This window comes from Xiphias gladius, chromosome 6 (assembly GCF_016859285.1).
Source record: "Xiphias gladius isolate SHS-SW01 ecotype Sanya breed wild chromosome 6, ASM1685928v1, whole genome shotgun sequence".
Classification (NCBI taxonomy): Eukaryota; Metazoa; Chordata; class Actinopteri; order Istiophoriformes; family Xiphiidae; genus Xiphias; species Xiphias gladius.
In genome coordinates this window covers 3,968,472-3,983,344 of record NC_053405.1, presented here as the reverse complement: position 1 = coordinate 3,983,344, position 14,873 = coordinate 3,968,472, and the positions used below count along the sequence as shown (strand labels likewise).

The 14,873-nt window shown below is 41.3% G+C and overlaps 1 protein-coding gene across 2 annotated transcripts in view; it reads left to right on the top strand.

Moving 5' to 3' along the window:
* The window catches only part of LOC120790887 (carboxyl-terminal PDZ ligand of neuronal nitric oxide synthase protein-like), a 167,278-nt gene that overhangs the window by 126,629 nt on the left and 25,776 nt on the right, over positions 1-14,873 (top strand). For both annotated transcript variants that reach the window (XM_040128856.1, XM_040128855.1), the window contains exons 9-10: positions 9,638-9,803; positions 13,076-13,252. In XM_040128856.1, coding sequence (XP_039984790.1) covers positions 9,638-9,803; positions 13,076-13,252 — 343 coding nt within the window. The remainder of the gene's footprint in view (positions 1-9,637; positions 9,804-13,075; positions 13,253-14,873) is intronic.

Here is a 14,873-nt window from a genome sequence, read left to right as displayed (position 1 = left end):
TTATCAGCCCTATCCATGTTACTTTCATGCATCAAAGCAATCTGACAGCTTTTTTGTCGTCCTGTCTAATTATGGAAGAAATCCTTTAAAAGGCTGAAGTTGGGATTATTTTCATTTTCCCCCCCGTGCTGATGAAAAGTTCTGTGACTTCATTTCCCCACCAGACAACTGTGAAAATATTCTTGATGTTGAACCCTGCTGCAGAACCTCAGCACGGAGGTAAATTAGCGAGCTGGCCATCGCTAATCACAGCTCACGCAGGGATGAATGGAAGTGGAGTCAGGGAAGTGAGGGAGTACATCAACTATCTGTTTCAAAATGAAACTCGCTCTGCAGATGCTGCTATGTCACCGCTTGATGAAATTTTACCTCTGTCTGATCTTTCCTTCACTCCTCCTCACTCCATTTCCTTCCTCACTTACTTCCCCTACCTCTGTCTATTCCATACTTTCTTCTTTCTCTTCCTCTCATCATCCTTTTTTCCCCTTTCAGTTATTTCCTCCCTGTTTCTTTCACTTTTCCTTCCCCTTTCCCCTATCTCCCTTACTATGCTCCTTCCCTCCTACATTTTCCTTCCTGAGTTTTTTTTTTCTTTTTCTGATTTTTCTTTTTTTGGCTGGACCGCAACGGCGGGGCCAGCCCTATAAACACGAATGTCCATGACTGACTGACTGACTGACGGACTCCATTGGTCGGCCAGCCAAGCGTTAGAGTTTCCCCATTGGCCATTGCTCTTTCTAAATGAAATTGTGCAAACAGTTTTTGTAACATCATCGGGGGTCGTTTACAGGCAAAGTGTTGCCAACTTAGCGAATTTGCCACTGGATTTACCCAGCGACAAATCTAGCGACCTTGTGGACAAACCTTAGCTACTTTCCGTAGAAGAGAGTCGCCAGTGTTGCCCCGTGAGCGAGAGGTCGGGCTTTCCCTCCGACGGCACACCTCTCTATCAGTCTCATTCATTCGACGCACGGCAGCTAACATAGAGATGAAGGAGCTTCTAACTTTCTCCCTGCCTGATCATTTTACAAGTAAATACGGCTGAAATCACAGCACAGACGTTGTCTTTAACTTACGTGTGGGGTGATTTTTGTCAGACGACGTCGTGGTTATAGAATCAGGATTTTATCAGTGCAGAGCAGCAGCTTGGAAATGGCTCGGAAGTGACTGCCGGTGAACATGTGGTCTCAATGGCCCCTGTTTCAATCAACATTTCATACTTTTTCCATTGTCTGACAACATAAACAGTAGGAACATGTAAATGAGAACAGCTTTAGTGGGAATTTGGCTGAATTAAAATACTGTATATGTGAGCACAGAGAGTAGGAGAGAAGCAGACAGATTTAGGGCGGTCCAGCCACATACTAGGTTTTGACCTAGTCTTGTTTCGTCTGTCTTTCTCAAACTTATCTTTCTTCCATTCCTCTTCCCACCTCATCATGTTTTTACACATTATTGCTCCCTCGCTCTTTCCTACACTCTTGTTCAGACATTTCTGGTTTTCTCTAACCTCTTAATGCACTCTCTCGCCATCTTATGCGCATTACATGAGTAAGCGCATTTCTAATGGTTTCCTTATCATTGCACCAGCAAAAAGATTTTTTTGCTTTCACTCTTTTCCTCTAAAACTGAGATTAAAACAGAGACAAACCAGTGTCGGGGGGGGGGCTTCAAACACTTCCACATCAGAGGGACCTGGCGTGGGCAGGCAATGCAATGATGATAATCCTGTGTGAAGAGTACATCCTCAGCAACCAACCCGAGGAGTCACAGCACACAACCTACAGTCCTAATCCCCTTACACTACCAATGGGTCTTAAATGAAAGGGAAATGGTATCACTTAAACAGCCTTATCTTCCATTTTCTGCAATTTTTGCATCTGCATTTTTACAAGACCAGGAGGTTTTCATTTAGTCTCTGACTGAAGTGCCAAGTGCTTTTTGCTGTAGTGGTTTTACAGAGTACTTTCCAGTGATAACAGATCTCTGTGTGTGTTGTCTTTTTATTGGATTTTCTGTCAAAGTTTGGGTTTGTCTAAGTGGAGTCTTTTTTTCTGCTAAGCCCTGTTGGCTTTCACCGCTCATTCTAACTGCCTGGTTCTTGTACTTTTTAGACTTACCTGATGTTTATCGGGGCCAGTGTGTAACTTTCTAATAAATGGCCTAAAGAACAGCCCTAAACTTTCACTAGTGAATCAAAAGTTTCTCAGCACAAAGTAGGATTTTGAAACTCTGTGTGGAGTAACTTAAGGTGACTTTTAGAAAAGTTTCAGTGTGACGTCATTCTTGTGCCGACTGCAGTGACTCTCATGTGTTGTAAAATAAGGGGCCACGATTACGTCCACTCAAAATGCCCCCCCTCTAGCTCTGACTCAGCCAATGGCTGCATCACATCAGTCATTTCAGCTTTATTCACACTTTGACATGATTAAGATACCCATCATACTCTTGCATGCTTCAGTATTATGAAACATGGAAGAGGAAAAGGTTTTAAAAGACATTTTACGTACAGTTACATTAACAGTATAATGTGCTTGTGATATCCTGTTAGGTAGGATGTTATCATAAAAATCTTAAATGATTTTAAGAAGGAGATAGTAACCATTTTAATTCTATAAAACGTGTCTGTAAATCAGAACAAAAATCAACATAAAAATGAAGCTTTTCCATAAAAAGTTTACTGCCAAGTTAATTGTGAGGCACCTTAATATGCAATTGCTGTTATTTATTTATCATCTGTCAAACTCAGCAGATTTCTTGCATTTCACAGCTCAGCTAATACGATTTATTTTACACATTTTATAATCGATATACATGTGGATGATATGAACATTGAAAAGAATCACACCTGAACATATGATCGTATTCATGTGGAAATCTTTCATGTCTTGAACTTTATCATGGTGTTTAGGAGTGTGAGTGGCAGCGCCGGAGCGCTCCGAAATAATTTGGGAGATGGGACCAAGTCTTGGGGAACATTTTTATGCACGGCATTTATTCTAAATATCATAAGTTATCTATGTTGTTTCAAAAAAAGCTGTTAGAGATTGTTTTTTGCATTGTAAAGAACTCAAAGATGGAAAGAAACTAGGTAGAGAAATGTCAAATCGTTGTGGGAGAAGATGTTGGAAAGATGAAAATTGTCCTTGGGCACTGTGCCATTCTGGGGAACGGTTTTGAACAAAGAAAGCAATAAAAAGGCAGAGACATGCTGCTGCCTAATTAGAGCTTTAAGGAGTCGTTTCAGTCGTTTGAAGCTCCTTCGTTTTCACGACACCTAAGATAAGAGGGAAGAAAACATTGGGTAGCAGCAGGTTTACTACCAAGGGACCACCACAGTGAAAGACAAGTGGAGCACCTTTTAATTGGGTCTTTGTCGGAGTTCTACTTTTAGTAAGAGGTTTTAGTTCATTTCTCTTTATGCTTTAATAGGAATACAGACATTATTACTCTAAACTAGTGAGTTGTTGTCTACAAGCGAATCGTCACACTGTGGCAGTCTGGCTGATTGTGTCCATTCTACTTTTTGTGCGTTTGTTACTGTAATCCTCAAATGTGTTTATTTCAATTTAGACCTGTTAACTAGGCCTGGTTTAAAACCAGTCCCTGAAAAAACCTGACCTCCTGTAGGACAGGAAGAGACAAACTCACCCTATCTCCCCTTTTTTGCAGCGTTTGTTTCTTCACCATGATTTAAACAAATTTTCCATCCATCCCGTATTTTCAGTCCCTGATTGCATTGTAATTACACAAACAAGGATGACGTGTATTAGGTCTGAAGATATGTAATATACAGGGATGAAATAATATCTGTCTGGATACCAGTCTATTGCATCGCTGATGTACACATCCACAGAAAATGAAATACGTAATTTGGACAGTGGGCTACAGCGGGCTACAAATCCACACGCAAATTAACAATCACCATAGCAATGGGGGAAATAATACACTGAGAAATACGCCTCGCAGTATGTCCTCAATAGCCTATTAAAATCAGGATATTGCAATACATCGGTACCATGGCAACAATATGTCAGACGCACGCTTTCACGCTTTTTTCTGGCAGTTCAGACAGTTTTGTTTTTGCCAGTTTGTGCCTGTGACTCATTTGCCCTTTGTTATACAACATTGTACATACATTCCTCAAAACTAAAAGCACATAATACAATAAATCAATATAGTCCATTTTTGCTCTAAAAGATTATTTTCCCTTTGGGCATATGTTCCCGTTTCGTTAAAGATATTTTGATGCATAAGGGATGACTGTCTTGGCATATATCAAGTATCACAGAATCTCCTGGAATTTGGTACCTATGGGTCAATGTGTCAGTATACAGTAGTATTATATTTTGATTTACCCTGTTTTTCTGCAAACCCGGGTCAGAGTATTTGTACTACTGTTTGCTTTAAGGTCTCAGACCACAGCAAACATTCACTGTTGATACTCCGCTTTGTTTAACGTTGGTCATGGCCAATAAAATGATACCTTATGGAGGGAAATAAGGACTCATCTTGATTAATAACAACTTTTTCTTGTACAGTACTCATCTACTCAAACTGCTAATCAAGAGTTACAAAGCGCTTCACAGAGCAAAAAATGAGAAAATACAAAAGGCAGTAATACATAAAGCAAAGATAAAGACAGTAAAAAATAAAGTAAAAAATAAGGTCAGAATAAAATAATAATTATCAACGGATTCAACTCAACAGTTTTTCAAGGCCAATATCTTTTGCAATGACCTGAAAAATAGAGACAGAAACAATGACAATAACATCACTAAAAGCAATTTTGGCTCAAAATGTTGAAGTAGAGTCACTTCAGGTTAAGAGCCTCCCACAGACAAACAGTATAGATACACATATATATGGCTCTTATATAATTATATGTGTGTCTTTGTGTGTGTGTATACATATATATATGTATTAAATCCTAGCAAAATAGCACCATTAAATATCGTATTTAGTTGAATTGTGCGAGATTCCAGTGAAGGTTGGACAATAGACAGAAAATGAAGGGGACACACACGTCTCCAGCCAAACAGACATACAAGTGGACAAATATAAAACAGCCAGAGAGATGCAGCTGTAATAATTTAGAGCTTAACATTTCTCATCTTATCAGTTTTTCATTCCATTTTTTTATTCTATCTGCAGGACCAGGCTCTGTTTCCACAGATACCTGGTCTGTTCCTTTGCAGAAAAAAAAACAAAGTTAACCTTTTGTGGCTGCTTCAGAGCGAGACTTCGGCTTTTTCATCTAGATATCTGATCAGAAACAGCACAAAGTCTGACTTTTAAAAGAAAATGTTTTTTCCTATCTTATTTTTGCTTATCCTACTTTGTTCGCTGCTGTTTCTGCATGAAATTATTCTGTCTCCATTTACCATCTAGGGCAGCTCAGCTCAGTGAGACATTTAATATGGACAGTATCAGGATAAATGTGACACTAGTTTCCAGGGCCTCAGTATAAACCATGGAGGACTGGCTGATGCGCTATTAGAGTTGTCAGCAGGGCTCCAGCGAGCCCCACTCTTCCATAGATCAAGATGGGGTCCTGTCAGCTGTTAAATTACACCACCAAAGTCATCATTAAGGAGTCAGTCTTTACAAATGGGTCTGCAGAGGCAGGTTGGCCTGAACACAATGTGGAATCACCTATATTTGTTGCTAAGTGCGAGGATAATGGAGGTAGACGACTGTCCTCGACATTTGTTCTTCTGCCCGGCGAGTGGATGCGAGCGATGAGGAGGTGCAGGAGGCGTGGAGGCCTTGGGACAGAGGATGTAAATTTTGACTCCATTTGTGTCTCTCTGCTTTACTGGCTCCTTATTAGAGGGAGGAGGGACTGATGAGGTTTCATCGTAGAGAATCGCTGAAAGTGATGCCTACATGAACAACTTGATTTTGAATTTTTTTTTTTTTTACCTTGTCACCACCTGGGACCTGATGATGGGCATTTTTCACTACTGTATAACATTTTAGAGACTAAATGATCAATGGAATCTTTCAATTAAAAAAAATCCAGGGCTTAATCAGTAATTTGTAGCTCTGATCCTCTCCATTTATAATAAGAGTGGTATTTTTGATATTTAATCCAGTGTTAGTCAGAATCAAAGTTAAATCGAAGCACAAGCAAAAAAGTCAGCTTGAATAAATGGTTTCACTTTTTGTTTAGTTTATTTATTTATCGGTTAATTAAAACAGCAACAGTGCACGTTAATAAATATTGATGTAAATTCACCTTCGTTGGCCAAAAGGCCAGTTGTCATCTGTAGTACCTGGACAAAAGTTACACAGTCACCCTGAAAAAATAAAAGCTATTTTAATAGTCTCTAAGCCTGGAGAGCAATAGTAAAAAAAATAAAAAGTATTAGTTTTAGGAAAAATATCATAAACGACATGATTATGCTACATCTTCAGGTACTTTGAACTTGCAACGCAGAAACACACAATACACAACGTGCAGAGCAATAAAATGGGGTGTACTGATGGAAGTATGTACTAAACAAGACAACATGGTGCTACAGTATAAGATACTAATTGAAACAGCCATGATGACTGCAACTGAATAAAACTGCATAGAAAGCATTTGGAGTTAACGTCATCTCACCATTTTAAATGATGTGCAGACTAAATACTAGAGACCATCTTGTGAGGGGATCGCGCGAGCCGCGACCCCCGTCCACATGTTGACATTCCGACCCATGATTCGTGGTAGTCGTTACGACATCATTACACGAGTACTCGGTGCCCATGGGCCGGACTACACCCGTCTTCGGGCTCGGCCTTCATTTCGAGCTCAACTACGCACCTGTACACAGCTGACAACATCTGTCGACAGACAGGCAGACAGACCTGCCACCACCACCTTAAAACCACCTCTGTGGTGGTTCCCGCTACAGTAGGTGTCTCCAGGATCACATTTTGACATGATGACACACACACACACACACACAGACTCACAAAGTGTAGACAGTACCAGCCACGCTGTCGCATCTAGTAATAATTCTGAAGGACTTCTTAGAGCTTTTTCCGCCCGCTGCAGAGCAGCGCCTCAGAATGCTCTTTCCTCGGCGCATTGTTCCAATACCAATTAGTTTATGTTGTAGTTTTTCCTTTGATATTTGTTACCATTGACATCAAGAGCCAAGAGCCTCCATGCTGCCACAGTAACGAGTTCTGTGTTGCCACATCGAGCTGAAATGAGAAGCCAGGGAATCATTATGAGTTTCAGTGACTTGTTCCTCCATCTGTGGCCCAGTGATTCACAGGGCTCTGAAAATACACTGCTGCTCTTGTCGACCCTTCACACCAATTGCTTTCCTAGAGATTGTATGGGCACCTGCTCAGACGCACTCTACAGCTGATTGAGCTGTTTTTTATGAACGAAACAGAATGCAAAAAAGGTTTGCAGACATTAGTGTCAGCAGTAAGGAGCACTTCTGGATTGTTTTACACCATGGGTGTAGTGTCACTGGATGAAAGCATGTTTCAGACTCTTTCAAACAGTACCTACCAGCCGGCTAACATTTGTAGTCCTGCTGGACCATGTTCAGACTCCAGGCTTAAGCTTCATCAGTCTATTGAGGGCCACGCTGCCTCTCCTGCCAGAAAATCATTAGTAAGTGGGTCCCTTCAACACACTGGTCTTATTCTGAACCCTTCTTGTGATTTGAAACCTCCTTTGAAACAGTTGAAGGCAATTATGTGCTCAAGACAGAGGAAGGCTGAATAGGGTGGGACGAGGGGCCACTAACATTTTATTTGGAGAGTACTTTGAATTAAAAATGCGGAGTCACCGCTGCTACAAAAGCTCTGCGTTATGAGCCTGTGCGCGTATTCGAACATGTGTGCAGTGAGGCGAACGGTGTCTCTCACCCGTTCCTCCCCTTATACATGAATGATTCAAAGTGTAAGAGAAGTTTTAGCCTTTCTGTCTTAAAATGAAATGGAGTTCGGGCTCTGATATGGCGGGGCAGAGCAGGCCTCTGGCATTGAGGTTACGTAAGGATCAGAGCTGCCACCGGAGCCGTGCTAGTCGTGCCGCAATAAAAATGTAATAGAGGATTTTAAATCCCCAGTAGTTACAAAGACGTGGCGACTCTATCGCTGATGTTGGCTCAATACTTTGAATCTGTCTGACTGTGATAATTATATATTAAACATATTATATTATATTAATGTTTTAAGTGTACATAATGTAGAGAGTTCAAATATCAGAAAATTAAGTTCAAATTAGTCAAAACCAATCATTAGTTTTTATTATTGATTAGCCTGCTGATTATTTTCTTGATTAATCGACTAACTGTTTTGTCCGTAAAATGTCTGAAAATAGTGAGACCAAGGTGACGGGGGTGAGACCAATCTTTTGCGCTCGAGCCAAAGTGTGTTTTTCAACCGGGTTGTGAAGATTTATTTATCTAACTTTAAGCGACTTCTACTCGACGCTGCGCTATACATGAAGTGCTTGTCCAGCTGTGTTCAGCTGTTCAAACTTCAGCCCCCGTGTACGACGAGCAACGCTGCTTCTTTTCGTTACGTGAGCTTTTCTTACACATTTCCACCAAACTGTCACTGATTGATCCATTCACCTCCAACTGGAAAAACACTCAAAGGGATTCTGTTTTTTGTTTTTTTTCTTTCTTGACATTACTTTCCACGCAGTGAAAATCAGGTGTGATTGATTAACCCCTGCCAACTGCTGAGCAGATTCAGCTAGATCCTGAAGCCTCTCATCTCCTGATTTATTTTGTTACTAGGTGAAGGCCTTAAATAACAGCCACACCCAATAAATATGTGGTTTTTTGATGTATGTATACTTTTGCCCATTTTCCCTGAAAGGGAAGCACATGTCATAAGAGGAAACGCATTTACTACACTTTTTTTTCTGTCGTTTTCCCCATGTTATAGATGCCAGTTTTCAGAAGCAACGTGAGGCCATGGGTTTTTTTTCATGTTTGCTAAAAAATTTTTTATATTTTTAAAATATTTTTTTAATATTATCTAAAAAATTGTTTCTAAAGTCATTACTTCTAACGTAGAACCACACTTATTGTCCAGGGTTTATCTGAATCACTGGTGAATCTTGATTTAGCTCAGAAACTCGATTGTGCCTATTATTAAGTATGTCCATATTTTAGGAATAAAATACTAAATAATAAATCACAATAATAAACTATTAGTCCACACAATGCAAGGCTTCACCGCTGGTCCTACAATTACAGGCGTAAAAATTACAATTGTGCAACACTACACTTGTCAGAGGTGACTCAAAATGATGACTTAAAAGTGTCCAAAATGTCATCGTACCTCTCACCATAATGCAGAGCATTCTGCATTTTCATTCAGGAAAAACACAAGACGCAGCTCAGGAGCTTGGTGGACTACGAGTAGCCCACTGTACTCCATTGTTTGGTTTTATCTTCACACAAAAAATTGCAACAAACAGCGCTCAGTCCTGATTTCCCCGAGAAGCAATTAATGTTTGAATAGTCAACACAGTTCGGCCCTGGCCTTCAAAAGAAGTGCTGTGTTTTTGTATCTGTGACATCTGAACATCTGTTTCTCTCCCTCCCTGTTGTTTTCCTACTCTCCACCTATCTCTTGCCCCCCCCCCCCCAAACCACCTCCTGTGCAGGTCCACCTGTTGAAGGACCAGCTGAGCGCAGAGGCCACAGCTCGGCTGGAGGCCCAGGCTCGAGTCCATCAGCTGCTGCTGCAGAACAAGGATCTGCTGCAACACATCTCCCTGCTGGTTAAACAGATCCAGGAGCTGGAGACCAAGATGTCTGGACCGAACTCAAGTGGGTGGAATATACAGGAGACTAACACACATACGTCCCGCACGCTGGAGTTAATACACGTAAATTGTCGCTCACTGACATGTAAAAGTACATGTACAGGAATCTACAGTTTGTTCAGCTGCAGAGAAGCAAGACACACATGTATGGGGCACTCTTGCCAGGAAAAAAGTTTTTATACGCACCGAGATAAGCAGCATCATATGATCATTAGTTATAAAAAAACACATCAATCCCCAAAGAATAAAATTTTGGTCATGTTGTACAATAGGTATGTAGGAAATTTTAAACAGTTTGAGTCAATTTCTTTTCAACTAGAAAAACTTAGCATGTGCAAAGCTCTGCCAAGACAATGCAGTCTTCACAATGTGGTATTTTAACAGTCCAAAGGGTTTTTAAAAATTCTGTCTTCCACTGGGATCCACATGTGCATCAAAATATACACATTGAAAGACAATTATTGGATAAATATATCAAATAAGTGTTATACAAAAACATTTTTTCACGTGATGTGAAGCACATTTCAAACACAGAGGCAACTCAAAGTGCTTCACATGAGATGAAGAAATCCATGAAAAAAAACCCATAATAAAATAATATAATAAAATTAGACAATTAAAGAAATTGATCAAATGAAATTAAGTACAAATACGCAAAAATAATAATGGACCAGAAATATAGTTACAGTGCAGTAATAAATTGTGATTTGTCCCAGATGCAACACAGGAAGAAAAAGTGCACTAGAGAAACCAACCAATAAAAGGCAAAGGAGAAGGGAGTTTTTAACTTTTTAGATTTAGATTTGAAAGTGGCTAGAGTTGGGGCATTTAACATCATCTGGAAGTTAGCTCCATCTGTGTGCAGCACAGCAGCTAAAAGCAGCTCCACCCCTCGATCTGACTCAAGATACTACCAGGATACTGCTCCGTAAGCATCTAAGAGCCCTACTGGAAATATCACAGTCAAATAAACATCAAGTCCATGTAGTACAAGACTGGCTTTAGAGCAGTCCTACACTACAGATAACATAGTGAATTTACAATATAAGATCCATTCACAATTCAGAACAGTAAAATGGACAAGGACAATGAGATGTGAAGGAAAAAAGACAACGTAAAGTCAGGCGGAAACATGGTAATTCAGCATTTTATCCCCCGGGTCCAGGTCAACGCAAACTTCCCCTGTCGTTGGCCACGCACACAGCCACACAAGGCATGACCTACGCACCGAGAGCAGACGTATTCAGTCCCCTATACACTCCTGCAGACAGCAGACAGAGCGGGCGCGCCGCAGACCTAGACAGGCTTCTAAATGGAAATTCCTGAGTACCAGTATGAGAGTGGGCCTCGCCGCTCTGTTTAACAGTCTCCGCATACCATGTCCTGTCGCTGTTCTTTCGCCGACGACCCCCTCTATCCTCTCTGTCTCCTCACAGATTCACACATTTTTCATCCTGTTCGTCGACCATCGAAGGCAGACAGTTTTCCTGGTACTATGGCAGTCCAGCCTGCCCTGCAATTGTCACCCTGCGAAATTCTTTCTTTTATTTTACCAGCCCACATTTCAGATATTCAGCGGGAAAATATTTTTCTCATCGTCGCCTCTCCATGTTGGGCATTTTAATGCACCTCATTACGCACAAGGTCTGGAAAACTGTTTCATGGACACACTTGGAGTCCAAATAACATTTTAAATGGTGATTCGTTTTTTTTTTTTGGTTTTTGTTTTTTTTAACAGCACAATGAAATGCACTGATAAATTGTTTTTTAACACATTTACATCAGTAGACTTTCCTCACAACACGTTTTCAGACAAGTCACACAAGTGTAACTAATAACGTCAATTATGGCTGCATTGTGTCACTTTTGGAGCACTGAGATTGTGCACGCTGGCTCGCTGGCATGGTGTACTGACACACCTAAATGGAAAGGAGCCATCGTCAAGGTTTTAACTTGGACCTGTTCTCCTTCTGCTATCACCTTTCAACTTTCCACCATGAGAGAGGTCGATTTTACAGCATACATTACAGCTTTAGGCATCATTTCTCAGCGCGAAACGCGGGTTCGCCAATAGATGGGAAATGGGGGAGGTTTAAGTCCAGCTCACTGCATTAGCAATAGAAAGGCTGTCACAGGAATACACTTGAAGATAAAGTCTTTTAACCATCTCCTACTCAGGCCCGACAGGCTTGAAAGGTGACTCTGAAAAGCTAGTAACCTGCTCCTTCCCCCCAGTATGACAGCTGTGGTCATCTTGGATTCACAACAGTTACAGTGGATCTCAACAATGATCCAGAGTCATGATTTCAAAAACAAAACAAAAAAACCTACTTCTTAAACCACTCTGCTGACGATCAGTGTGTTCAGTAAAGTACAAACTACTGAACGTTATAGAGTTGCCACCAACAATTTCTGACAGGGGCACGATTTTTCAGATTAACGAGTTATTTGTTCACCTGATTTACATTAATTACCACTAAATAAGGTCTGATGAAACGCTGCTGTGTTGCACATGTCTGAAAGTAATGGAGCGTGAAAGAAAGTGTTTACTGCTGCTAGGAAGCATTCGTCCTACAATCCAGCGATCGAATGACTCGCGAAAAATAAATGTCAGAGATTTGTGCTAAAACTTTTCAACTGCGTTGACTAGATTGTGTCTTCAGGCAGACCAAAATATAATATAACAACCCACTTAATAAGTATTACTGGCTCCTTCATTCATATAGCACTGGACAGGAGCTGCTCTTCCCTCTTCCCCGTATTTCTTCTGTTCACCTCGCGATTGTCACGACAAAAGACAAGGTAGTTGCTGCTTTGATACCTTATTTCATGCCTACTAGAGGTGAGTATTTGATACTGAAAAGATGGGCTGTTCCTTTAATGTATCTCTCAGTTTTTCAGCTCCACGTCCATAGAAAAAAAAGATGCAAAACGTGTTTGATCGTGCAGCCCTGCATGAAATGCCTTGAAGCCTGTTTTGTTTTTGGTTTTTTCTTCTCTTGTTCTTTAAACTCGCGCATTGATTTATTGCTAACAGAATGATTGATTTTGTTAGGATTTCAGAGGAGCAGGTATCTGCTATTCACCACAATTCACAGATATCTGTATCACATATATTATTCTGCCGCGATCAGAGAGCAGGAGGGAAAGCAGAGGAATTTAAATCAAGGCACAGTGCATCTTGCGAATACAGCATAAATATTCGACCTGTCTTATCTGTCTATTCATCTCTTGTTCCCTTTTTTCCATCTTTTCTGCCTCGCCTCCTCGCTCCAGTGGGCTCCCAGGACAGTTTGTTGGAGATCACCTTCCGGTCCACAGTACCTCCAGTGATATGCGACCCCACGACCCCTAAACCTGAGGTGTCGGCCCTGAACCTGCCTGCGCTGAGCACCAATGACGGGACCAGCAATGCCTTCTCGTCTTCCAACGGGACTCTCGGAAGCCCCCTAGGTAGGGACCAGTGTCTTCTCAAACTGGAGTGTTTCCGTTTCCTCCCTGGACCCCCAGGGCCTCCGACTCCTCGTCTTCCCTCGCCTCCCCCGCCGCTCAAGGCTAACAGGCTAGAGATCAAAAGTCCTGAGGTCTCTGAGGGCACAGCACAGTTGCTGCCCTGTGACGTCAAATCTCTGGACTGCCTGGACTTTGCCAGGTTTCGCGAGTCAGGCATCGCCTCAGAGTACGAGTCTAACACAGACGACAGCGATGACAGGGAGGATGAGGATGAGGGGGAAGACGAGGAGGAGGAGGAAGAGGAGGACGAGATGGAGATCTTTGGCTGGGGGACGGACGAGGAGACGCTTAGGCTGCTCAAAGTTCTCAACAGACAGGGAACTCCAGACTGTCTGGGAGATGAAATAGCAGTGTAACACATTAACCTGCTCCCCCGAAGAATCCTACTGTCGTGATCAAACACAGTAGCCTTCAACTGTTTTTGTCAATTCCTACTCTGTGGGAACAACATGTAGCAGACCAACCTTTGTCACTCATGCACAATTATATATAAGAGGCTTACACCAATATATCCGTTTGCCAATATACCACAAGAATATGGGGTCTCAATTTTTAGATAACAGCCAGTCCACCATTAGATTATTGGCACAAAATATTAGATATCGGGGACATCAGCATTAAGGTGCCTACAGTTTGAACATGAAGCGATTCATACTGAGTTTTGACCTGCAATTACTTACCGAGTTTGGCTGTGTTCAGATCAACTTAAGCCCTACGTGAAAAAACACAGCCTTCTCATTCATTTCACTGAAACCAGTCTGCTAGTCTGCTTTGTTGGTCAGTCACATTGATGCCAGTGAACATTCCCGGTGTATACTTTGTAACGTAAACACCGTATTCCTACTGTTTATCTCGTGATTGTCATGAGAAAAGATAAATTGGTCGCCACAGTGATGCTCCTGTCTGTCAGTACTAAAATCCGTTATACAGTGTTTAAGTGTCTGATAAGCCTTTAAAAGCATTAATCATGTTACTCCAGCTTTAATCATGTTTCTTCCTTGATTGAATTTCATGGCTCACCAGTGCCTTAAGCAACAGACATCCACCATTGCAGCCAATTGCGCTGTTTTCAGTCTGAATTAACGCTTAATAGAAAGACACGAGCGGACCCAAAAAGTGATATATATAAAGGTGGCAAGGCGAGTAGCCCGATGCAGGACCGCCACCGTCCCAGATGTCTGGACATCTGGGGACATAAGAGGAAACCAGAACATCTCAGTCTTTCAAGCATTCAGAAAATATGAAACAGGAAAAATGCTGAAAACATGAGCTCGCTGCAGGAAACGCAGTGTCGTTTGCATCTACTCAGGTGGAAACATTCATGTTAAATGGGTGTAAATGACAAAAAACATGAGTTTCTCAGATGGAAAGATTCATTCCTTCTCTAACAAATGGTTTATTTATTTTTTTAATTATGTCATACTACTACTACTAACACAGTTTTGGATCAGTGCTTCAATTTAAGTTAATTATGATTAAGCTTCAGCCAAAAATGTACACTTACCTTGAAGCTATACAGGCAGGACTCCACAAACGTACAGAGACAGCAGGAGCAAAATTC